This window comes from Neoarius graeffei, chromosome 20, assembly GCF_027579695.1.
Source record: "Neoarius graeffei isolate fNeoGra1 chromosome 20, fNeoGra1.pri, whole genome shotgun sequence".
Classification (NCBI taxonomy): Eukaryota; Metazoa; Chordata; class Actinopteri; order Siluriformes; family Ariidae; genus Neoarius; species Neoarius graeffei.
In genome coordinates, this window is record NC_083588.1 from 26,869,612 (window position 1) to 26,897,111 (window position 27,500).

The 27,500-nt window shown below is 41.9% G+C and overlaps 1 protein-coding gene across 9 annotated transcripts in view; it reads right to left on the minus strand.

Moving 5' to 3' along the window:
- Positions 1 to 1,176: 1,176 nt before the first annotated feature.
- The window catches only part of tsen54 (TSEN54 tRNA splicing endonuclease subunit), a 191,490-nt gene continuing 165,166 nt past the window's right edge, over positions 1,177 to 27,500 (minus strand). For 5 of the 9 annotated variants that reach the window (XM_060901448.1, XM_060901449.1, XM_060901456.1 and 2 more), the window contains one exon: positions 1,239 to 2,009. In XM_060901448.1, the coding sequence (XP_060757431.1) occupies positions 1,745 to 2,009 (265 nt within the window). In that variant the 3' untranslated portion in view covers positions 1,239 to 1,744. Of the gene's footprint in view, positions 2,010 to 19,413; positions 22,625 to 27,500 lie in introns of those variants that run through there. The other 4 variants (XM_060901450.1, XM_060901453.1, XM_060901451.1 and 1 more) reach the window with 4 other exon arrangements.

The window sequence follows — 27,500 nt, forward strand, 5'->3', positions numbered from 1 at the left end:
AATCCCTCTTCTGACCCATTTTGCCAAAGGAAAGGAAGTTGCCTAATAATTTTGCACACCTGATATAGGGTGTTGATGTCATTAGACCACACCCCTTTTCATTACAGAGATGCACATCACCTGGTATGCTTAATTGGTAGGAGGCTTTTAAGCCTATGCAGCTTGGAGTAGGCCAACATGCATAGAGAGGGTAATGTGGTCAACATACTCATTTGCCTAATAATTCTGCACTCCCTGTATGTGAGAGTGAGAATGTATGTATGTGCAAATAACAATATATGCATGTGAGAGTGAGAATGTATGTATGTGAGAGAGCGAGTATATATGTATGTAAAAGGGCCAGTATGGATAATGTCTTGTATGGCCCCTCATACGCAGTAGACATGTCTTTTTCATGGTAAGCATCAGCGCACTTTCATGAAGCTGTTAAATTTACATTTTCGAAGCAGCGCAGTTTTGTCCTCATTGCTTGGGCCAGATCAAACAATTAAACAAGCTTAAATTATTCTTACTCTTGCCACATACATGATATTTTTTCAAAACTGATGATATTCAGTTCAAACACCTTTAAAAGTAATTTCAGGAATTAGATCTCTCGTGTGACATGTAATTCACCCCCTCATTTAAATATGTCGAAAATTTTTCATGATGACCAAGTATATTTTTGTCTCATTTGTTTAACTGGGTTCTCTTTATCTACTTTTAGGACTTGTGTGAAAATCTGATGTTTTAGGTCATACAATGGTGCTTGAAAGTTTGTGAACCTGTTAGAATTTTCTATATTTCTGCACAAATATGACCTAAAACAACATCAGATTTTCACACAAGTCCTAAAAGTAGATAAAGAGAACCCAGTTAAACAAATGAAACAAAAATATTATACTTGGTCATTTATTTATTGAGGAAAATGATCCAATATTACATATCGGTGAGTGGCAAAAGTATGTGCACCTCTAGGCAGAGGTGGGACAAAGTCACTAATGTGCAAGTCACAAGTAAGTCTCAAGTCCTACCACTCAAGTCCGAGTCAAGTCACAAGTCAAGGCACTTTTGACCAAGTCAAGTCCAAGTCCAAGTCCTACCCAAGCCAAGTCGAGTCCAAGTCCATGTCTCATTTTTTTCCAAGTCCCTAACAAGTCACCATTTATTCTACAGGCAATCAACACATTTTTGATCACAAATGTATTACCTCTCCACACTGCAGTGTATGTCCTCCTTTGCCAGTCACCTTGGATAAAAATGTCTGCTAAATGCAATGTAATGTCAATGATTCATAGAGTCAGCACAAGTAACTACAGTACACCCATTCTTTTCCGTTTTAAAATGTTTTAGAGCTTGTGCCCCAAGACAATCAAAGAATCTCAGAGGAGACAATGATTAGTTAGTTAACGTTAGTAAAGCATCCTAAATTTTCAGTGAGTTTAGTTTGAGTGAGTCAGTGTACATCTGAGGCTAAGGGTGTGAGAATGAGTGAAAGTATGACCATTTCCTTAAATTTTTTATTGGAAAATTAGTGAGAAATTAAAACAAAATTCTAAACAAAACTAGTACTGGTACTGTGTAACAAAAATCATTTTCTTTTCATTTCATTCATGTCATTTTTCACATAAAAATGCTTTTCATGTGCATTTTAAGACATGAAACTCAAAGTCCAAGCTAACAGATGATCTGTGTACTTTTAGAATCAAAGAATGGTTTTCCTTCTGAAGTTAGGCACTGTCCCAACATACAACATGACATGCCTTTAACACAATACAACGTGACTTGAGTACGTTTGTGTGTGTGAGAGAGACCAACTAACTGACAAAAAATTCCGGAAATATCTGTTCTCCACTACTGAGAGAGGGATGTTGCATCCAATGACCAAATCTGTTAGTATTGAATTTGTGATGGCTTTTTGTTGTGGGTGGGTAGCATTGTACTGTGTATCTTTTGCAGTAAGGAATCTAGAAATGGACGGCTGCTCTGTCTCACTTGGGATGATCTTGTTCTTCAGATATTCTGCAAATCTAAACAAGAAAAAAAATGTAAAATTAGTAGGCCTACTTGTTTCCTGTTTTTAATCATGTAGACATTAACATGTTTTTATCATTTTCAATATCAAAGTCTGAGTTCATTTAATCTGAACATATTTGTTTATACACAGTATAATGTTTAATACAAGCCAGCCAGGATGTTCCCTTAAGCAGTTTAGCTAGACCACAATGCATTCACTAAACACTCGCTAAAATACCGGTAGCCTCAGTAAACACAGAACGTTGTGACGATGTAGCCAGAATCAGAGTCCTCTAGGGCTCTGGCCAGAATGTGAGAATGAAGCCCTGGCAACATTCTAGAGAGCCGTATAATAAAGTAGAATAAACAGTTGTTGTGAATTTCAGAATGTTCAGCGGAATCCTCCAGATCCAAGTTGCGTGCTTTTGGCGAATTTGGTTTCTCGCCAGAGACTAATAAATGCACTGGTAAAGCCACGCTATGTAGAGGCATTGTGTGCCCTGTCGTTTGGGTAAGACTGTGGGATAATGCTTCGCGTTGGAGTAGGCTACACTCCAATCTGTCGGGATGTACTGCGCTATAAAACGTCAGCTGAGCTTACATTTTACATAGCCCAAATGGCCCATTATTCACATTGCCTACATGACACCAGAGAGAGGAAGAGAATAGAATTGAATGTCTCTGATGACACGTAATCCCAGCACTAATAACACACATCGCACAGCGTCCACGACTTGGTGCAGTACGTAGCAAACAGTTAAACGCCTGGTTTAACTTGCATTGCTAGTCATCTCGTCTCAATGGTTTAAATGCCTTTCATGACAAGCACTGACTTTCCCATTGCAAAGAGCGAACTTCTGTTTTACATACTTAGTTTGCAGCCTGGGTAACTGTTTATTTGATTCACGTTTTATCCTTTGCTGTCCGGTTCTTATCATAAGTCTGTGTCGTTCTGACCAGAGCCTTTATAACAATCTTGTAAACGTTCTCTGCTCTGACCAAATCACCACCTTCTGGCTATGCCTTCCCAATGTGTGTTAACTGGTAGCCTAGCCCACATAATCTAACACTAGACTGAACACAAAAGCAATCCAATAAAAAAATCTACTTCACTATTTTACATTCAGCAAAGCAAAACAAATCCTTGACAGCGTTAATATATTAACACATTCCACTTCTAGCCACCAACTAGCCTGTACAGATTCTTGCTAGCTGTAGCCTAGCTTTGTTACTTACTTTTCCTTATGCAGCCTCAGGTGACGAACGAAGTTTGATGTGGTTGACTGGCTGTCCAAAATTGTGGCTCCACATGTTCTGCACGTAGCAATGCGTTTGCCATCTGTATTGGAGTATTCTTTAAATCCAAAGGAAATTACATGGGGAATCATGTTTTTATCCGTCCGTTCATCATTCAGTGTCCTCGTTGCCCATCACCGTTTGGTTTTTCATTTGAACCAGTTGAAGTGCTTGAGTGACACCTAGTGCTAGTGGATTGAGCTGCCATAGCCTAGGACAAGGAGCTACACCGCATTCAAATAATAACGAGTGTACTTGGATTCAAAATCGAGGGGGGGGAAAGAATATTTATACCTGATACGCCAAGTCACTGCAAGCTAAAACTGTCAAGTCCAAGTCAAGTCTCGAGTCAACAGCGTGCAAGTCCGAGTCGAGTTGCAAGTCATTCCTCATCTAGGGATTTCAAGTCTCAAGTCATCAAAATGGTGACTCGAGTCTGACTCGAGTCCAAGTCACATGACTCGAGTCCACATGTCTGCCTCTAGGATTAGCAGTTAATTTGAAGGTGAAATTAGAGTCAGGTGTTTTCAATCAATGGGATGACAATCAGGTGTGAGTGGGTGCCCTGTTTTATGTAAAGAACAGGGATCTATCAAAGTCTGATCTTCACAACACATGTTTGTGGAAGTTTATCAGGAGATTTCTGAGGACCTCAGAAAAAGCGTTGTTGATGCTCATCGGGCTGGAAAAGATTCCAAAACCATCTCTAATGAGTTTGGACTCCACCAATCCACAGTCAGACAGACTGTGTACAAATGGAGGAAATTCAAGACCATTGTGACCCTCCCTAGGAGTGGTCGACCAACAAAGATCACTCCAAGAGCAAGGCGTGTAACAGTCGGCGAGGTCACAAAGGACCCCAGGGTAACTTCTAAGCAACTGAAGGCCTCTCTCACATTAGCTAATGTTAATGTTCATGAGTCCACCATCAGAAGAACACTGAACAACAATGGTGTGCATGGCAGGGTTGCAAGGAGAAAGCCACTGCTCTCCAAAAAGAACATTGCTGCTCATCTGCAGTTTGCTAATGATCACGTGGACAAGCCAGAAGACTATTGGAATAATATTTTGTGGACGGATGAGACCAAAATAGAACTTTTTGGTTTAAATGAGAAGCGTTATGTTTGGAGAAAGGAAAACACTGCATTCCAGCATAAGAACCTTATCCCATCTGTGAAACATGGTGGGGGTAGTATCATGGTTTGGGCCTGTTTTTGCTGCAACTAGGCCAGGATGGCTTGCCATCATTGATGGAACAATGAACTCTGAATTATACCAGCAAATTCTGAAGGAAAATGTCAGGACATCTGTCCATGAACTGAATCTCAAGAGAAGGTGGGTCATGCAGCAAGACAACGACCCTAAGCACATAAGTCGTTCTACGAAAGAATGGTTAAAGAAGAATAAAGTTAATGTTTTGGAATGGCCAAGTCAAAGTCCTGACCTTAATCCAATTGAAATGTTGTGGAAGGACCTGAAGCGAGCAGTTCATGTGCGGAAACCCACCAACATCCCAGAGTTGAAGCTGTTCTATACAGAGGAATGGGCTAAAATTCCTCCAAGCCGGTGTGCAGGACTGATCAACAGTTACTGCAAACGTTTAGTTGCAGTTATTGCTGCACAAGGGGGTCACACCAGATACTGAAAGCAAAGGTTCACATACTTTTGCCACTCACAGATATTGGATCATTTTCCTCAATAAATAAGTGACCAAGTATAATATTTTTGTCTCATTTGTTTAACTGGGTTCTCTTTATCTACTTGTAGGACTTGTGTGAAAATCTGATGATGTTTTAGGCCATATTTATGCAGAAATATAGAAAATTCTCAAGGGTTCACAAACTTTCAAGCACCACTGTACCCAGAGAAGTGGGCAGCTATGCCACAGCACCTGGCGAGCAGTTGGGGGTTAAGTGCCTTGCTCAAGGACACTTCAGCCCAAACTCGGGCCATGGCTGCTCCATGTTAACCCCATGTCTTTGGACTGTGGGGGAAATTGGAGTACCTGGAGGAAACCCATGCAGACACAAGGAGAACATGCAAGCTCTACACAGAAAGACCCCCGTTGGCTGCTAGGCTCAAACCCAGAACCTTCTTGCTGTGAGGTGACAGTGCTAACAACTACACCACTGTGCCACCCCAAATTTTGAATTTGATGTCCAACATGTTTCAAAAAAGTTGGGAGAGGGGCATGTGTTGCATCACCACTACTTTTAACAACACTCTGTAAATGTTTGGAAACTGACACCAATTGGTGTAGTTTTGAAAGTGAAGTATGGTTCCATTCTTACCTGGTATACATTTCAGCTGCTTAACAGTCCGGGTCTCCTTTGTCAAAGTTTTCATTTCATAATGTGCCAAAAGTTTTCAGTGGGTGAGGGGTCTGCAGGTAAGCCAATTTAGCAGCCAGACTCTCTTACTATGGACCCATGCAAATGTAATATGCGTACATCATCTTGCTGAAATAAGCATGGCCTTCTCTGAAAGACTTCATCTGGATAGGTATGTTGCTCCAAACCTATATACACTGATTAGCCATAACATTAAAATCAGAGTGTAAAGTGAATTACACAGATTATATTATATAGGGCGGCACGGTGGTGTCGTGGTTAGCACTGTCCCCTCACAGCAAGAAGGTTCTGGGTTTGAGCCCAGTGGCCAATGGGGACCTTTCTGTGTGGAGTTTGCATGTTCTCCCCGTGCTTGCGTGGGTTTCCTCTGGGTGCTCCAGTTTACCCCACAGTTCAAAAGACATGCGGTTAGGTTAACATGGGGCAGCCTTGGGCTGAAGTGCCCTTGAGCAAGGCACCTAACCACCAACTGCTCCCCGGGTGCTGTAGCATGGCAGCCCACTGCTCTGGGTATGTGTGCATGCGTGTGTTCACTGCTTCAGATAGGTTAAATGCAGAGGACGAATTTCACTGTGCTTGAGTGTGCATGTGACAAAGGCTTTTTCTTCTTCTATATTGTTACATTGGTACCTGTCAAGGCATGGGATATATTAGGTAGCAAGAGTTCTCAAAGTTGATGTGTTGGAAGCAGGAACATCTTTCTGTTTCATTAACTTTTTCAGCAGTAGCTCTTCTGTGGGATTGGACCATATGGGCTAGCCTTCGTATCCCATGCGAATCAGTGAGCCTTGGCCACCCATGATCCTGTCGCCGGTTGTCCTTATTTGGACCACTTTTGGTAGGTACTAACCACTGCATACTGGGAACACCCCACAACATGTGCCATTTTGGAGATGCTCAGACCCAGTCATCTAGCCATCAGAATTTGGCTCTTGTCAAAATTGCTCAGATTCTTACGCTTGCCCATTTTTCCTGCTTCCAACACATCAACTTCAAAAAACTAACTGTTCTTTTGCTGCCCAATACTGTACATCCCGGCACTTGACAGATGACACTGTAACAACAGTCAATGCAATTCACTTTAACTGTCAGTGGTTTTAATGTTATGACATGACAGTGTATATGTCATTCAGCATTAATGGTGCATTCCCAGATGTGCAAGCTCCAGGTCCATGTCCAGGTTAAAGAGGAGAGGGACCATTCAGCGTGTTATGAGCGCACAATTCAAAAGCCAACATCGGTAATGGTATGGGGGTTGTTAGTGCACTAACGCACCCCCATACCATCACCGATGTTGGCTTTTGAATTGTCCCTCTCCTCTTTAACCTGGAGGATGCAGCATCCGTTATTTCCTAAAAGGACTTCAAATTTCAATTCATCAGACTACAGAACAATTTTCCACTTCACCTCTGTCTATTATAAATGAGCTCAGGCCCAGAGAAGGTGGCAGGGTTTCTTCTTTGCATGGTAAAATTTTAGCTTGCATTTTTGGATGCAGCGACAAATTGTGGTCACTGTTTTTTTCTGAAGTGGTCCTGAGTTGGGAACACTTCGGGCTTCCACTGGACCCGAAGAGTCCGTTGTGTACAGAGATTAAAAGATTCAGAGAATCTGAAGCAATGATATGATGTACTGTAGATAATGTGATCCCCAAATTCTTTGCAAATTTACATTGAGGAACATTATTCTTTAATTGTTGTACCATTTGCCCATGCAGTCTTTCACAGAGTGGTGAACCTCTCCCCGTCTTCACTTCTGAGAGATTCAGCATCTGTGGGATGCGCTTTTATTTATTTATTTTTTATACCCAAATCATGTTACTGTCCTGTTATCAATTAACCTAATTAGTTGTGAGGTGTTCCACCAGGTATTTTTTTTCACATTACATAAATTTTCCAGTCTTTTGTTGCCCCGTCCCAGCTTTATTTAACGGGTCATGCTGGCATCAAATTCAATTCAATACCAATAATATGTAAAGCTCTCATCAAGGTAAAAGGTGACTACTTGGAATAGTCTAAAATATGAAACTTAAAAAAAAAAAAAAACATGCACACATTTTTGTTGTGTGAAAGGCTGCAATAATAAGTCCCATGATGGAAAAGGTACAAAAGTTAACCATGGGGCAAGATGGTGGTTAGACCCAAAAACATCACTTTTGCCAAAATATTAACATTCCTGTATCTTTGCTCATTCATTTCAAGTTTTAATAGAACTGTATAAATACTGTGTATCTCTCAGTCTAGTTCAGTCCATGCAACCACAATGGGGAAGACTGCTGATTTGACAGTTGCCCAGAAAATGATTGACACCCTCCACAAAGAAGGTAAGCCACAGGTGGTCATTGCTGAAAAGGCTGGTTGGAAAAGGTGCACAAGCAGCAGGGATGACCGCAGCCTTGAGAGGATTGTCAAGAAAAGTCCATTCAAGAATTTGGGAGACCTTCAAAAGGAGTGGTCAAGAACCACCACACACAGACGTCTTCAGGAAAGGGGCTACAACTGTCACATTCCAAATATCAAGCCAATCCTGAACCAGAGACAACGTTAGATGCGTCTTACCTGGGCTAAGGAGAGAAAGAACTGGACTGTTGCTTAGTGATCCAAAGTCCTCTTTTCAGCTGAAAGTAAATTTTGCATTTCATTTGGAAATCAAGGTCCAAGAGCCTGAAGGAAGAGTAGAGAGGCACAGAATCCAAGGTGTTTGAAGTCCAGTGTGAAGGGTCCACAGTCTGTGATGATTTGGGGTGCCTCGTCATCCGCTGGTGTTTTATGAAGTCCAAAGTCAATGCAGCCATCTACCACAAGATTTTAGAGGATTTCATGCTTCCATCTGATGACATGGAGATGCCGATTTCTTTTTCCATCAGGACTTTGCACTTGCCCACAGTGACCAAACCACTACTAAATGGTTTGCTGACCATGATATTACTGTGCTCAATTGGCCAGCCAACTTGCCTGACCTGAACCCCATAGATTCTCTATGGGGTATTGTCAAGAAGATGAGGAGAAACACCCAACCCAAAAATACAGACAAGCTGAAGGCGCCATCAAATCAGCCTGGGCTTCAATAACACCTCAGCAGTGCCACAGGCTGATTAAGTAATTTATACTAAAGGAGCCCCAACCAAGTTTTGAGTGTATAAATTAACATACTTTTTAGAAGTTGGATATTTCTGTATTGTAAGTACTTTTTTGATTGCTCTTAGAAATATTTAGTAATTTGAGATACTGGATTTCTGATTTTCATAAGCTACAAGTCATAACCCTCAAATTTACAACCCCAATTCCAAAAATTAAAAAAAAAAAAAAAGTTGGGACACCGTGTAAAACATGAAAACAGAATGTGAAGATTTGCAAATCATGGAAATCATATATTTCATTGAAAATAGTACAACGACAACTTATCAAATGTTGAAACTGAGATTTTTTTTAAATATATGCTCATTTTGAATTTGTCACCAACACGTTTCAGAAAAGTTGGTACAGGGGCAACAAAAGACTGAAAAAGTTGTGTAATGCTAAAACAAACTAATTTGTTTAATTGGCAACAAATCAGTAACATGATTGGGCATAAAAAGAGCATCCTAGAGAGGCTGAGTCTCTCAGAAATAAAGATGGAGAGGGGTTCACCGCTCTGTGAAAGACTGCGTGGGCAAAGAGTTTTGGGATCACATCATCTATGGTACACAATATCATTAAAAGATTCAGAGAATCTGAAAAAATCTCTGTATGCAAGAGACAAGGCTGAAAACTGACATGTGGTCTTCAGGCCCTCAGGCGCCATGGCATTAAAAGCAGACACATGTCTATAGTGGAAATCATTGTATGGGCTCTGGAACACTTCAGAAAACCATCGTCTGTGAAAAACAGTTCATTACTGCATCCACAAATACAAGTTAAAACCATACATAAACAATATCCAGAAACACCACCATCTTCTTTGGGCCTGAGCTCTTTTACGATGGACTGAGGCGAAGTGGAAAATTGTCCCGAGGTCTGACAAATCAAAAGTAGAAATTCTTTTTAGAAATCATGGACCCCACATCCTCTAAGATAAGGAGAGGGACCATCCGGCTTGTTAGTGCACAGTTCAAAAGCCAGCATCTGTGATGGTATGAGGGTGCATTAGTGCACATAACATGGGTAGCTTGTACATCTGGGAAGGCATCATTAATGCTGAATGATATACACACATTTCAGAGCAATATGTTGCCATCCAGACAATTTTTTTTTTCAGGGAAGGCCTTCTTTCAGCAAGACAATGCCAAACCACTTTTTGCACATATTAAAACTGCATGGTTCCGTAGTAAGAGAGTCTGGGTGCTAAACTGGCCTGCCTGCAGTCCATTTAAAACATTTGGCACATTATGAAGCATGAAATACAACAAAGGACATCCCGAACTGTTCAGCAACTTAAACTGTATATCAGGCAAGAATGGAACAACATTTCTCTTTCAAAACTACAGCAGTTGGTCTCCTCAGTTCCCAAACATTTACAGTGTTGTAAAAAGTAGAGGTGATGCAACACAGTAGTAAACATGCCCCTGTCCCCAACTTTCTCGAAACATGTTGCTGACCTCAAATTCAAAATGAGCATATAATTTTCAAAAAACAATAAAATCTGTTTCAACATTTGTTTTCTGTCTACTATTTTCAATGAAACGTAGGGTTTCTATGACTTGCAAATTATTGCATTCTGTTTTTATTTACAGTTTACACAGCACCCCAACTTTTTAGGAATTGGGGTTGTAAAACAAAAAAGGCTTGAAATATTTCATTTTAATGTGTAATGAATAAAGAATATGGGCAATTCTCCAACTATGGTACATTTTGACCTGGACATTTTCAGAGAATGTAACATTTTTTAATTAAAATATTATTGGTATACTTTGTTTTCCCATACTGCCTAGATACCTGCCATGAAGTTGGCTCCAATGATTTTTCATGAATAATATAGAATTTTCGGCCTTTTTTCTAGACATGGCAAAGAAATCGTCATTTCCATCACCTAACAAAAAATGTGTTTTAAACCAAAAATGTTCAAAGATTTTATGATATAAACATATTTTATCAAAGATCACAGTGACATCTGTCCAAATCTAACATTTATTTATTTCTCAGAAATGTAAGTGTAATGATTTTACAATGTTAATTCTGAAAAATGCTTAATATTATGTTACTGAAACCTTTAATTTCATAGTATACACTTTCAAATCAGATATTTTTCAACTCCTATACATATACCCTACCGTCAACATAACACCTATCAACACAATAACCATCATTGCCTTAACTCTATTTTCAAAATGTTTTACCTAAAACATGTGGTTGTGGAAATGACACCACCGCAGGTGGAAAAGATGGGAAGTAGTGGAAATGACATTACAGATATAATTGGTTTTCCACTGAGAGAGAGACAAGAGAACAGTAGAATCACAATCAAAAATCAGTCTCACAGATCATTTTGGAAAAAAAAAAACCCCACTGTAAAACTTGCTGTCTAACAGGACAGGGCATATTTGCATTTCACGTCTTTGTAATTTGTTCTAAAAACAATACCAAGGTTTAATATTGTGGATATGCTTTCCCATCTTTGCTTTGAGTTTGTCTGAAAAGTCTTCGAACAGTGTCTGTATGGTCCCGTGTACTTTTTCTTTAATTGTGTAGTGTACTTTAATTATTTCTTTGGAGCCATCTTTTTTCTTTTTCTCCCTTTCCTCCACGATGCTTCTCCACTGGAACCACCAAGTCTGTTCCTCAGGATCATAGGCCAGTGTCTCAAGCTGTCTGTCTCTACAATCTCTGTACATGCATTCTTTGGTCACATTCTCACATGACAGTGAATAAATGAGATCTGTTACCTTAGAAGTCTTAATGACCTTGTGAAAGGACAGCCTATTGGCCATGAACTGCATGTTGGAGTGGAGCTTGCACAGATATGTGTCTTTGTCTTTGATTGTGGGTTGAACAACCCAAAAGGGTCGCTGTCTGCAAAACTCTGTATAAGAGAGTTTAACATCAGGATACTCGTGCCTAAACTTCATATGCAAATACTTCATAGAATCAAGAAGAAAGCGCTTTTGCATTTTTTTCATTTTCTTAGTAATTGTCTCTTTTTTTCCCAGTAGTTGCCCTACTGTTGTCATCACGTTCTAAAAACTCAGTGACTTTTTTTTCTTTACATCTTGGCTGATTTTATTTTGTTGTGTTTTCCGTGTGTATTTTAGTTTGTTGGTCCTGGTCATATTTGACTTCAGAAGCTTTGCGGAAAAGCCAAACACTTTTTTGACCATGGTAGTCATGCGGTATTTTTTTAATGATCTTACTAGCCACAATTTTCGAAATGATTTGCCGAGCCTTGTGATTGTGGTATTTTTGCTTTATTTCTGAAATTATGCCATTGTGGAATAACAATGTTCTTTTTAATTGTTTGGTTCCTTGCTGTAGCTGCTGTTTTGTTCTGGCTTTTAGGGATTCCATTATGTCCATTTTCATCTTCAGACGATCACATCTTTTTTTGAACTTCTCAACTTGTCTTATGGCTTTGTCAAGTTCTTCTCTAGTTTCAGTAAGGTCTCGGTACACCTTTGCTCTTGATTTTTTTTCTTTTCTTCCCTCTTTTCCTCTGTGTTGTCTCTGGTGTAGGCTCCAGCTGATGTGGCATGGGAATAACCATAATGTTTTCAGGGGATTGTGGTGGTGTTGCCCCTGCCAGGAAACTTTCTGCTGCTGCCCATTCCTTTCCTTTCTGACCATTTTAGAGACTTCTTTAAGTCTACCATGTCTGTTTTGCTGTGTAATTCGCCAATTTCTTCTCATTTTTCTTTGGGCCCTTTTTGGCATTTCTTTGACAGACTTCACTATACCTTTCTCTTTTTTCTTTAAATATATTTCTCTGTCTTTTTTTAGGAATTCCGCAAACTTCACTGGGTCTGATTTTATTCTCTCCCTGTATGATTTTGACTTCTCTGCCGCTGTTTTTCGTGCCATCTTAAAAAAAAAAAAACAGAGAGACCACTTAGTTGGCTTCAATTAACATAATTCCCTAGGACATCAGTGTTTCCCATACATTGTCGAGACTATGGCGGCCTGCAATAGTCTAAATTTGGAACGTGAAAAAATATTTCTGCCATACTGACGTCTCAGTCAGTCTCTTTTGTTTGCATTACTTTTAATTACTTAAGTAGGCCCTACCGCAAATTCAGGCCTGTTTTGGTGTAGAAAAAATTAACATGAATCTGTTTTGGAACCTGCAGCAGTGCGCTGCACACCCTTGGAGGCTCCTCCACTTGCGCACGCATGCACATACACACACACGGTGAAAGATGGTGCATCTGTGTGCCACTCCAAAGCAGCCATAAATTAGATGAAAAGGATGTCACCTATGACTGACAGTGACTACGTTTACATGCACCTAAGTATCCTGAATATGTTCAGGATATTAAGTATCCCGGCTTTGCGTTTGCGCATGTAAACCAAACACCTTTTCCTAAATTCAATATGCCGAATAAGCCCTTATCCCCGTTTCTGAGAAATCAGGAAATGCTAGGTGGAGTACTCTGAAAGAGACTGGGATACTGTAACATGTAAACACCTTATCCTGATTTCTGACAATTGAATGCTATAATCAGTAACCAGAATATAAGTATAGAGTGCTTCGAGGTCAGCGCGAACCCAGCGGCGGCCATATTGGAAGTCAAAGGTCGCTGTGTCAGTGCATTGTTGTTCAGCGAAGCAAAAAGGGGTGACAATGCCAAATACGTGTGTCATTGTTGGCTGTAGTAGCCGGGGGGGGAAAGGGTGGCAAAAGCTTCCACAGACTCCCTAAAGTCGTGACGAACCAGGGAATTGCAGCACAGGAGAAAAGCGAGCGGAGGAGACGACAGTGGCTGGCTGCCATCAACCGATCAAATTTAGGACAACTTGACTGTATCCGGATTTGATCTGATCACTTTGTGACAGGTAGGTTAAATTGTCTTGAATTTCATAGTTACTAAAATGTGATACAAACTATTATCTTTTCTATGTACTTTCAGCAATGATTAATGGATATATTTGTCACATTAGGTAGCTTATGTCTACTGCAGTGCATTGTTGCATCAAATGGCATTTAAGATCTAGGCCTAGTAATGTTTATGTACGCATGCTTTAGTTCACAAAATGGACTTGGGTGAAACACTAGATAGTTCACAAGATCGATGTATGTCACATGCGGCAACAAGCTGGGGTCAGCTTTCCATTCCTTCTCACTGACAGTGTATGGATCTACATTCCCAATGAAACGTACCTTCTCAGCATAATGCTCCCGTGCCTGCTTATCCAAACTTTCACAGTAGTGCTCAATCACTTCAGATGTCTAAATTCTTAAAAAATCCAAGCTTCTAAGCCCTCTAACGCTTAGAATCAGTGAATGTGTACTCTATGAGCGCTCTGGAACGAGTGACTTCCAAGATGGCCGCGTAGACCGCAGTGTTACTATTTTTAGCATCATCTCAGAGCACTCTATCATGTAAACATTTATCATGTATTTATTCATGTAAACACTTTATCCTGAATATGATCAAAACCTGGGATAAGCCTCATATTCGGTACACTGAAGTGCATGTAAACATAGTCAGTTACAGTGAGTTGAAGATTTACCCCCCCCCCGGCCACAGTCTCTGAAAATTCTGTGGGAAACACTGGACACAATATAAATTATGTCTCTAAACTTAGTTTTTAATACTATGGGCAAATTACAGCTTAATAACAAAAACATGTCATTTCCACTCCAACCTGTCTTTTCCACCACCATGGAGGCAGTAGTGGAAATGACGGTTGGGGAAATGACATTTTCTCACTTTCCCTCCAATATCTCATGGCTGCTTAGCTTACTAGCATTAGTTTTAAACTTAGCATTAGATGATCACAAAGTACAACTACTCCTGTGGGTTCACCACCCACAGAGGTAGCAGTAGGGGACTGGTGCAGCGTGGATTGGGTGGCAGTCGAAGGCAGGGGCCTCGACGACCTGATCCCTGGACACAGCGGCTGGCTGTTGGGGCATGGAATGTCACTTCACTGGGAGGGAAAGAGCCTGAGCTTGTGCGGGAGGTTGAGAGGTACCGGCTAGAGATAGTCGGGCTCACCTCCACGCACAGCTTGGGCTCTGGAACCCAGCTCCTCGAGAGGGGCTGGACTCTCCACTTCTCTGGAGTCGCCCGTGGTGAGCGGCAGCGGGCTGGTGTGGGCTTGCTTATAGCTCCCCAGCTCAGCCGCCATGTGTTGGAGTTTACCCCAGTGAACGAGAGGGTCGCCTCTTTGCGCCTTCGGATTGGGGAGAGGGCTCTTGCTGTTGTTTGTGCCTATGGGCCAAATAGCAGTATAGAGTATCCGGCCTTCTTGGAGTCCCTGGGAGAGGTACTGAAGGGTGCTCAGACTGGGGACTCCATTGTGCTACTGGGGGACTTCAAAGCTCACGTAGGCGACGACAGTGACACCTGGAGGGGCGTGGTTGGGAGGAACGGCCTCCCCGATCTGAACCCGAGTGGTGTTTTGTTATTGGACTTCTGTGCTAGTCACGGTTTGTCCATAACGAACACCATGTTCAAGCATAGGGGTGTCCATAAGTGTTACCTTCTGGCTCTCTCCTTTTAGTTATGCTGTCATAGTTAGTTGCCGGAGTCCCTGCTTGTACTCGGTGCAATATGTATACTGCTCCTACTTATTCAGGTGACATTGGGCATACCTAACCACCTGTGTTTTCTTTCTCTCCCCCCCCCCACTCCAAATCTGTCCCTCTGAGTTACATGGAATCAACAGGAAATCTTTTGGTGGAGACGGTGGGGACCTCGACTGGCTATCGTAGCCTGCAGGGAATCGGCCGTCAGACATTCTGTCGCATGTCCCAGACCCGGTGAAATGTAACTGAATTGTCTTGGCCAGGCCTAAGGGTCCCATCTGCATCTCATCATTGCTGAGGAGTGTGCTCCCATCACCCAATCAAGCATCCAGTCAGAGCAGGTCATGATATATTTTTTTACCATATTAACATGCCATTGTGCGTCATGCCTGATGTAAAGACTCTCGTCTCTGCGAGCCTACCACACAGATTTAATACTTGTCATTTTTAGGGCATACCTAACAACATGTTTTCTTTCTCTCTCTCCCCCCCCCCCCCCCCATCTGTCCCTCTGAGTTACATGTTGATCCTGGGATTGAGATGCTGGCCTCTTCTGCCCCTCGGACCTGCTTGATCCATCCTGGTGCCCTGTGTCTGGTCGGAGTTTTATCGCCCCACTCCTGTGAAGGACGGCCCCATGAGGACAGTTGAGGGTTATACCTGTTAAAACTGTTAATATTATAGTCAGGCTGTCTGTTGTTGCCCAAATGAGGATGGGTTCCCTTTTGAGTCTGGTTCCTCTCGAGGTTTCTTCCTCATGTCGTCTGAGGGAGTTTTTCCTTGCCACCGTCGCCACAGGCTTGCTCATTGGGGATAGATTAGGGATAAAATTAGCTCATGTTTTAAGTCGTTCAAATTCTGTAAAGCTGCTTTGCGACAATGTTTATTGTTAAAAGCGCTGTACAAATAAACTTGATTTGAACTTGATTTGATAAGTGCATGTGGCACCAGGACACCTTATGGTCGGAGGTCGATGATAGACTTTGTAGTCGTTTCATCTGATCTCCGGCCCTATGTCTTGGACACTCGGGTGAAGAGAGGGGCTGAGCTGTCAACTGATCACCACCTGGTGGTGAGTTGGATCTGCTGGCGGAGGAGAAAGCTGGACAGACCTGGCAGGCCCAAATGTATGGTGAGGGTCTGCTGGGAACGTCTGGCCGAGCACGCTGTTGGGGAGGTCTTTAACTCCCACCTCCGGGAGAGCTTTTCCCAGCTTCCGAGGGAGGCGGGGGACATTGAGTCTGAGTGGACCATGTTTTCTACCTCCATTGTGGACACAGCTGTTCGGAGCTGTGGCCGCAAGGTCTCCGGTGCCTGTCGTGGCGGCAATCCCCGAACCCGGTGGTGGACACCAGAAGTAAGGGATGCCGTCAAGCTGAAGAAGGAGTCCTATCGGGCCATGTTGACCTCCAGGACTCCTGAGGCAGCTGACAGGTATCGGCAGGCCAGGTGTGCTGCAGCTCGGGCAGTTGTGGAGGCAAAAACTCGGAACTGGGAGGAGTTCAGGGAGGCCATGGAGAAGGACTATCGGTCGGCCTCGAAGAAATTCTGGCAAACCGTCCGGCGCCTCAGGAGGGGGAAGCAGTACTCTGCCAACACTGTTTACAGTGTGGGTGGGGAGCTGTTGACCTCGACTGGGGACATTGTCGGGCGGTGGAAGGAATACTTTGAGGATCTCCTCAATCCCACCGTCATGTCTTCCACTGAGGAGACTGAGGCTGATGACTCAGAGGTGGACTCGTCCATTACCCAAGCCGAAGTCACTGAGGTGGTTTGCAAGCTCCTCGGTGGCAAGGCACCGGGGGTGGATGAGATCCGCCCTGAGTATCTCAAGTCTCTGGGTGTTGTGGGGCTGTCTTGGTTGACACGCCTCTGCAACATCGCGTGGCGGTCAGGGACAGTGCCTCTGGAGTGGCAGACTGGGGTGGTGGTCCCTCTTTTTAAGAAAGGGGACCGGAGAGTGTGCTCCAATTATAGGGGAATCACACTTCTCAGCCTCCCAGGGAAGGTTTACTCCAGGGTACTGGAGAGGAGAATTGGACCAATAGTCGAACCTTGGATCCAGGAGGAACAATGCGGTTTTCGTCCTGGTCGCGGAACACTGGACCAGCTATATACCCTTCATAGGGTGCTCGAGGGTTCATGGGAGTTTGCCCAACCAGTCCACATGTGCTTTGTGGATCTGGAGAAGGCATTCGACCGTGTCCCCCGTGGTATTCTGTGGGGGGTGCTTCAGGAGTATGGGGTTCAGGGCTCTTTGCTAAGGGTTGTCCAGTCCCTGTACGAACGGAGCAGGAGTCTGGTTCGCATTGCCGGCAGTAAGTCAGACCTGTTGCCAGTGCATGTTGGACTCCGGCAGGGCTGCCCTTTGTCACCGGTTCTGTTCATAATTTTTATGGACAGAATTTCTAGGCGCAGCCAGGGGCCGGAAGGAATCCTGTTTGGGAACCACAGGATTTCATCTCTGCTTTTTACAGATGATGTCCTGTTGGCTTCTTCAAACCAGGACCTTCAGCATGCACTGGGGCGGTTTGCAGTTGAGTGTGAAGTGGCTGGGATGAGAATCAGCACCTCCAAGTCCGAGGCCATGGTTCTCGACCGGAAAAGGGTGGCTTGCCCTCTCCAGGTTGGTGGAGAAGTCCTGCCTCAAGTGGAGGAGTTTAAGTATCTCGGGATCTTGTTCATGAGTGAGGGAAGGATGGAGCGTGAGATCGACAGGCAGATCGGTGCAGCCTCCACACTGATGCGGTCGCTTTACCGGTCCGTCGTGGTGAAGGAGGAGCTGAGCCAAAAGGTGAAGCTCTCAATTTACCGGTCGATCTATGTTCCGACTCTCACCTATGGTCATGAGCTTTGGGTAATGACTGAAAGAACAAGATCGCGGATACAAGCGGCCAAAATGAGTTTCCTTCGCAGGGTGGCTGGGCGCTCACTTAGAGATAGGGTGAGAAGCACAGTCACTCGGGAGGAGCTCGGAGTAGAGCCGCTGCTCCTCCACATCGAGAGGAATCAGCTAAGGTGGCTCGGGCATCTTTTTCGGATGCCTCCTGGACGCCTCCCTGGGGAGGTGTTCCAGGCATGTCCCCCCGGGAAGAGGCCCCGGGGAAGACCCAGGACACGCTGGAGGGACTATGTCTCTCGGCTGGCCTGGGAACGCCTTGGTGTTCTTCCCGAGGAGCTGGCCGAGGTGTCTGGGGAAAGGGAAGTTTGGGCTTTCATGCTTAGACTGCTGCCTCAGCGACCCGGTCCCGGATAAAGCGGAAGAAGACGAGACGAGAAAGTACAACTAATAAACTTGTAAAAATCCAATTTTTTTTCCTCATGAGATATGAGCAGTTTGGAAATGACGCACAAAAAGTGTCCACTAATTTTAGCTCATATTTACCTTCATATATCTTCTTTTTATTACCCCCTGTGGGGAGCGCTCTTTCACTCATCCATGTGGTTCCCTTTGGAGTGTTTGTTGCTATGGTTACTGAGTAAACAAATCTAAAGCAATAAGCCTGGGATTGTATTTTATACAGAGTGGTGGAAATGATGGTAAACCCAAGGGACAAGTGTTCTACATGTGAAAAATATGACAAATTGAGATTAAATTTTTTAAAAAATATATTTTACTGAAATGAACAGTAGTGAATACTTTATGCATGAGTTTAACATTATTTCATTATTAACTTTAAAGTGAAACAAGGTCAAAGACCCAAAGTCTGACCTAGAGACAGAGGCAAAATGGCTAAAAACACATAAAATGCCTCCCATTTTATAGAAAACAACATAGTTGAACCATGATTATTTTTTTCCAAGTTCCCCTTAATGAGTAGTAAGTGTGGAAAAAGAAAAGAAGTAGAAATATTCTTTGGTTTTTAAAATATCTGCCAAGGACAAGAAATGCACCATAGTTGAAGAATCGCTCAAATATAAAAGTTTAGCTTTTTTAGTTAAATTGTGAAAAAAAATGAGAATATTATGGAAAAAGCTCATTTTTTGAGATGCATTAGTACACACAGCACAAGGGCGTACTAGTACCCCTTCTAAGGATTAATAAAAAAAAAAAATCCATGTTTTAGTCAGGTAGCTTCATCTCATACTGGAAAAATGAGGAAACCCCAACTTTAATTGAAAATTTTATTCAGAGAAAAACAAATCCTTCATAAAAAGAGAATTATTTTAAACAAAAATGTGCCACTCTTATTGGCACCCCTGGAAATTATAGTGAATACAATGTAACTGAAGCATGTTTCCTGTTTAAATTGTACATTTTGAGTGGACTGGCGTGTGTCAGAACTTTCAAGCTGTAATTCATGACTTCCTGATTAACTGAGGTACAAATATGAGGAGACAGGGGCCAAATCCCCTTCATCATCCATCAACATGGGAAAGATAAGAGAGCACACAAATCAAATGAGGGAGAAGTGTGTTGACCCTTTTAAGTCAAGGTATAATTATAAAAAATAGCCACTGACCTGAAAATGTCCATTTCTACTGTTAGGGGAGTAATAGAAACAAGAGTGCTCTAAGAGCACAATATCCCCCACTGGCAACTATATCCATGCTCACTGGTGGCTCGTTAATAGGGGCGATTTGGGCGACGCACTCCCAAACAGGGAGGGAGATTTTTTTTTTAATCTACTCCTACTACCATGGCAACAGTAATGTCATTGTCCAATCAGGCTAAAGTCGCGCCTGGTGTAGCCACGCCCTTTTGGGGCGATTTCGGTCAGGTTCAGATTTGCCCCAAAATCTCCCATTGACACTAATGGTACGTACGTTTTTTTCGAAAATCATGCTCCCAATGCATTTTCTATTGGGTTTTATGTGCTCGCACAAGCAGCGTGCTTACGTCATACGCCTGTTGCGCCACGCAAGTGTTGCCAGATTGGGCGTTTTTAAGTGCATTTTAGCGGGTTTTGAACATAATTTTGGGCTGGAAAACGCAACTTGCGCGGGAAATGTGTGAACATTCTATGAAGAAGATGGCGGCGAGTGTTGAGTGCAACAATACGATAGCGTCTCTGAAAGAAGTTCCCTTTAGTTGTCGTACCAATGAGGAGAAAACGGCAATCAAACAGCTAGGACCTCCTAGACCGAATTTAAACATCAAGCAAGTGTCTACGAAGGGGGAGAAGACCTACTCAAGAGGTTTTAACAAGAACTGGTACCACCAGAAAACTTGGCTAGCTGGCTGTGATGTAGTCAGTGCTCTTTTTTGCTACCCTTGTGTTCTCTTCCACCCTGGAAGTAGCACAGCAGACGGTACAGTGATATCTGATATTTCAATTTACTAGGCAAAAGTTTTTTTTTTTTTTTTGTGTGTGTGTGTGTCTGTGTGTGTGTTACCAATGGCAGTTTAACATTGCCATGCTTGGAATATTTCAGTAGCCTCAAGTTCTCTCTAACTTGGTGTAAATTAAGCATATTTTCAGTTTTTATATATTGTACAGTATGTGTTCACTGGAGCCAGCAGCACCTTACCTTTTTTTTCCAACTTGTTAAGCCAAGTTGCACTGACTACAAAACCTTGTGTGTATATAGCTAAATAACTAAAGCCTTTTGTGTTCATTGACATGCTTGTAATACTTTAAATTTCCTTTTAAGGCATGGCTTTCTGGAGGAATTCTTGGGAAAAAAAACTGCAGAATTTATTTAGAATTATTATTTGTTGTTAAAATGGTGCAATTCCATATAAAAAAAAACCCCACATAATTAAGCTGCACATGTTTGTTTGATGGTTATGCTTTTCTTCATCTTTTTCAAAACTTAAATAAACACTTGTTTTGGATTTATATCCTGCCACTTTAATTGCATTCTTTAGAATGAAGAAATTAGAATATGTTTATAATTAAGAATGTGTCTACTTATTATAGAATACTGGAAAAATATGAGAAAAAATGAGTAATGTAATATTAATTGATTGTGATGCCAAATGTTTTGCTTTGAATGCTTCACAATGAATCTTCCTTAGTTTTAGCCTGGCAAGCCAGACTAAATGTGAATATTTGCCACTCGTAGGCAAAAATATTTTTGGCCGCTAGGCGGGTGGGTCTAGTTTACTAGGCTAGTTTGCCACCTTTAACTTGTTCAGTGTTGCCACCTAGTGGAGAGAAGAGATATTGTCTATATTGACATCTGAATTTACCAGGCAAAAACAAGTTCGGCCAATTGATTTACTACCTAGGTCAATTTACTTCAGTCCCGTGGACATTTATGGTCCGTGTAGACATAACGGGGGGAAAATTGCCCCCCTGAAAAAAAATTCAGGAGCCGCCACCGTCCATGCTTTAAGGCCATAACTCTGGTAAAATGTGACTGAATTGAACGAAATTGCAACGTGTATTACCGACATGTAACAAAGAATCCTGTCAAGTTTTGTGAAATTCCTCCAAAAATTGTGAGAGCAGTTGATTTCAGAAGGTATGTGAAATGCTACAAACTTTGACTGGTACCATGTTCTATTGGCATCATCTTAACAAGCTTGGTGAGGTCATCGCCTGGAATGCTTTTCAATTAACAGATGTGCCTCACCAAATTTAATTAGTGCAATTTCTTGCCTTCTTAATGCATTTGAAACAACCAGTAAATAATACAATGTATAAGCATGTCATTTTTATTTTAACTAAAGTTAAAATAACAGTCTAGTGTGTTTTATACAAGTAAAACTTAGGATCAAAATGATTAACTTCTTTGAAATTAATTACCTGATGTCTTAATTAAAAGACACAAAAAATCATAACTTTCATGATCTTATCAATTAAACTGAGAAGTGGAACATGCCCTTGCATTTTGGGTGGGATTACAATGACTGATTTGTATAACCCAAATTTGTACATTCAACCCATGATCCGTCCTCTTGTGACATATCATAAAATACCTTTATTACAGGTATATTGAATGTTTAAAATAACATTACATAAAAAAAAAGCCTACAGATCTGCCCTTTTCTAAATGTGCAAAAGAATGAGGACTTTGTTTACCTTATTTGAACATTACAAGTGCAGTTACAGTATTTGACATGCTTATACACTGAATACACTGCAGTGTCTTATTTTAATAAACATTAGGAATTGCCATGAATTTTAATTATATGAAAATGCCCTAACTGGTATGACAACTTTGTTGGTTACAACTGGTTTTGTGCTGTTATCCATTGACTTAGAAGTATGCATCTTAAGCCCCGTCAATAAACATCAGTGGGCAGCTTAAACGCCTTGAAGCAGTAGAAGGAAATGTCTCCATGATCCACCACTGCAAACGTCACAGACACATCTCCACTTTGGAAGGACAGCTGCTTCAAGACATGCAAGGTTGGCACAAGACCATCAAAACTATGCAAAAGAAAAACACAAAGGCTCAAGTCATTGTTGCAGAACAACCTCAAAACTCATCTTAGAAAATAAGAACCATGCACTAAACACACATGGTCGACTCCAGAATTATTGGCACACTACAGGTATAAAATCACTGACCATATACGTATGAGAGTGATTAACATGGTACCAATTACTCCCACTGGGTCTTTGAACAGTGACAATTTTTGCAATTTTGTTTCTGTACACCACCAGAAAGAAAATGAAATGGTCAAGATATGATTGACGTGTAGAATTTCAGTTTTAATTCAAGAAATTACATTAAAAAAAATCTTCCATTTTCAGAGGCTCAAAAGTAACTGGACAACTGACTGATTAGCAGTCTCATGGACAGTAATGGGCCATTTCCTCATTATTTTATGACAAATTAAGGAGATAAATGGTCTGAAGTTTATTCCAAGTGCTGAATTTGCATTTGGCAGCTGTTCATAGGAACGCTCAGTAAAGGTCCCAAAGGTAAAGGTCCCAAAAGGTGTCGATGCAAGTGATGGCCATCATTATGCTGAAAAACAAAAACTGACCCATCAGAGAGATTACAGAATATAAGACTTTGCTAGAAAGCCTGCACAGTTCTAGAAAAAACTGCATTGGACAGATGAAACCAAGAAAGTAAAAGAATGATGGGAAGAGTATGGGGAAGGAAAAGAAGGGCTCATACCACATCTGTCAAAAACACAGTAGACATGTACAGCTGTTGACAGTCAGTGATGTGACTGCTGATAGATGCTGGATGAATTCTGAAGTGTATAGAACTATACTTTCTGCTGAGATTCAGTTAAGTGCTGCAAAACTAATATGACAAGGCTTCAGAGTATAGATAATGATCCAAAACACAGCGCAAAAGCAGCCCAAGAGCTTCTTAAGGCAAAGAAATGGAACGTTCTTAAATGGCTGTCAGTCAACCCAATTGAGCATGCTTTTCACTTAATGAAGACAAAACTAAAGGAAGAAATCCAGAAACAAGCAGCAAATAAAGGTGGCTGCAGTAAAAGGTCCAAAAGCATCGCAAGGGAGGAAACTTAGCATTTGGTGATGGCCACAGGTTCCAGTGTTCAGGTGATCACTGACTGCAAAGGGTTTGTATCCAAAAATATTAAAAAATTGTGTTTATAATCGTTAGTTTGTCCAATTACTCAATTACCTTTGCAACTGTAAAAATAGAGGGAACATGTTAAAAAAGCTACAATTCTTAAATGATTATTGCAATATATTGTTAAAGTCCTTGAAGTACAGTCTCCAATTCAAATACAGTTTGATGGCTTCATTTGAAATCCACTGTGGTGGTGTACAGAGGCAAAAGTATAAAAAATTGCATCACTGCCCAAATACTGATGGACCCGACTGTATCTTAGTGAAGTTATTTGTAAAGACTTGCATAAGCCAAATCAAACTTTTTATGAAAAGATTCACAAAAGTTTTGTAAATGCAGATTATATTTGTACGTGCATGCACATATTGATGTATTACAAATCAACTGTAAGTTACCAGGCACATGCACACAAATCTCCATTAAAGACAAAGCTCACGGCACTAAAATAATAAAAAAATAAATAAACAAAAACACCCGAGGTAAAAGCGAAAGTTACTTAATCTACGCAAACAAAATTAATAATTAATGTCTGAAAAGGTTAAAATCAAGAGACAAGTTAAAGAAAATGTGAATTAAATGAGGTGAAAAAATGTGGAATGGAGGTGTATATACACTGAGTGCAGAATTATTAGGCAAGTGAGTATTTTGACCACAACATCCTTTTAATGCATGTTGTCCCACTCCAAGCTGTTTAGGCTTGAAAGCCTACTACCAGTTAAGTATATCAGGTGCTGTGCATCTGTGTAATGAGAGGGGGTGTGGTCTAATGACATCAACACCCTATATCAGGTGTGCATAATTATTAGGCAACCTCTTTTCCTCTGGCAAAATGGGTCAGAAGAGAGATCTGACAGACTTTGAAAAGTCTAAAATTGTGGGATGTCTTGCAGACGGATGCAGCACTCTCGAAATTGCGAAGATGTTGAAACGTGATCACCGAACAATCAAGCGTTTCATTGCAAATAGTCAACAGGGTCGAAAGAAGCGTGTGGAAAAAAAAAGGCGCAAAATAACTGCACATGATCTGCGGAAAATCAAGCGTGAAGCTAACAAGCAGCCATTAGCATCCAGTTCTGCCATATTCCAGAGTTGCAACATTCCTGGAGTGTCAAAGAGTACAAGGTGTGCAATACTGAGGGACATGGCCAAGGTAATGAAGGCTGAAAAACGACCACCACTGAGTAAGGCACACAAGATAAAACGTCAAGACTGGGCCAAGAAATATCTTAAGACTGATTTTTCTAAGGTGCTGTGGTCTGATGAGATGAGAGTGACTCTTGATGGGCCAGATGGATGGGCCTGTGGCTGGATCAGTAATGGGCACAGAGCTCCACTCCGACTCAGACGCCAGCAAGGTGGAGGTGGAGTACTGCTATGGGCTGGTATCATCAAAGACCAGCTTGTTGGACCTTTTCGAGTTGAGGATGGACTCAAACTCAACTCCCAGACCTACTGCCAGTTCCTGGAAGAAACCTTCTTCAAGCAGTGGTATAGGAAAAAGTCAGCATCTTTCAAGAAGAACATGATTTTCATGCAGGATAATGCTCCATCTCATGCGTCCAAATACTCCACTGTGTGGCTAGCCAGTAAAGGTCTGAAAGGTGAAAAAATAATGACATGGCCCCCTTGTTCACCTGACCTAAACCCCATAGAGAACCTGTGGTCCATTATAAAACGTGAGGTCTACAAAGAGGGAAAACAGTACACCTCTCTGAACAGCGTCTGGGAGGCCGTGGTTGCTGCTGAACACAATGTTGGTCGTGAACAGATAAAGAAATTGACAGAATCTATGGATGGAAGGCTTTTGAGTGTCCTCATGAAGAAGGGTGGCTATATTGGTCACTGATTTGTTTTTGTTTTGTGTTTGAATGTCAGATATGTTTATTTGCAAATCTGGAGTTGTCATATCAGTGTACCTGGTGAAAATAAATAAGTGAAATGGCTACATATTTGGTTTTTATTAAGTTGCCTAATAATTCTGCACAGTGAAAGTTACCTGAACACATACATATTCTCCTAAAATGGCCAAAACTAAAAACGCCCCACTCCAACTTCCATACATATTCAGCTTTGATATTTATGAGTCTTTTTGGTTGATTGAGAACATAGTTGTTGTTCAATAATAAAACTAATCCTCAAAAATACAACTTGCCTAATAATTCTGCACTCTGTGTACACATGCATGCGCGTGTGTGTGTGTATATATATATATATATATATATATATATATATATATATATAGTGTGTGTGCACACAATATATAATATATACATACACTACATACACACTTTTTCATATATATATATATATATATATATATATATATATATATATATATATATATCTCAGCTGGACAGTACAGTGGTAATGCTCACTGACTACGACGCAGGAGATCGGGGTTGGAATCCCGGTCGGGGCAAAACATCATCCAGTAAGGGTCCTTAGGCAAGACCCCTCATGATACATCAGCCTACCTCAGGAATGAGTGAAGACATAACTGATAGAGTCATACCGGCTCAGACGTCGCCCGGGTCAACAAGGTCTGTGTCAGTTGCTAGGGAACCAGGGCAAACTGATGAGAAATGGGCTACTGGAACAAGACATCGATGGACGAGGACAGAAAATACGGAATTGCTGGAATGCTACTATACAAGCAATCCCAGAGAGAGGGGATACATGCAGCGAATGTGGGACCATTGGATACTTCGAAAACCACAATCAAGGCTAACAAAGAAACAGCTATTAGCCCAGTGTTCCAACATCCGTAATCGAAATCTACTATCACAACTAGAGATTAATGAAATACAACAACGATGCTACAGTTTGACGGCTTCATTTGAAATCCACTGTGGTGGTGTACAGAGGCAAAAGCATAAAAATTGCATCAAGGGGGAGCCAGGAAGACAGGTCAGCGGGGAGATGTCATCATCATCCCCACAACCAGAGATTGGGTACCAAGCCCCAACAGCTAACAGCCTCAACACAGGAGCTGCTGACCTGAGAAGGAAGATCGTGACCCAACTGGAAACCTGGAGCCCCCGACGAATACCGAACCTGAGTTGCCAAGTACCTTCAGAAGATCTACTAGTAGATGTGAATGCTGCTCTGAAGACAATCTCCACAAGAACCATCACTGAGACCAACAAGCTGATACACAGTACAGCAACAGTAATCATGGAGATGCTTGGACACAAGGTGGGCTCGGGACATAAACAGTATCCACCATGGAAAAGACGATTAGAGGCCAAGATAAAGGCAGCACGGAGAGAAGTTAGCCAGATAGCTGAACTACAGAAAGGGAACATGGTGAATAAAGGGGTACCCAGGAAGTACAACTCATGCTCCATACCAGAGGCACTCGAAACTGCCAAACAGCGACTAACAGCTCTGGCCACCCGGTTGAAGAGATACACCAAGGAGGGAGAGGCCAGGAGAATAAACAAGCTGTTCTCCACTGAACCAGCCAAGGTGTACTCTCAGTGGCAGGGAAACAACAACAACCGGTCAGACCCACCAAGAGTTGAGGTGGAAAAATACTGGAAAGACATATGGGAAAGAAAGGCGTCACACAACACCGATGCCCAATGGTTAGTGGACCTAAGAGCTGACCACAGCAACCTCCCAGAACAAGAACCAGTAACCATCTCAATGGCAGACGTCCAAGAAAGCGTGTCAAAGATGAAGAGCTGGACAGCACCCCCGATATGATCCATACGTACTGGCTGAAGAAGCTAACTGCACTCC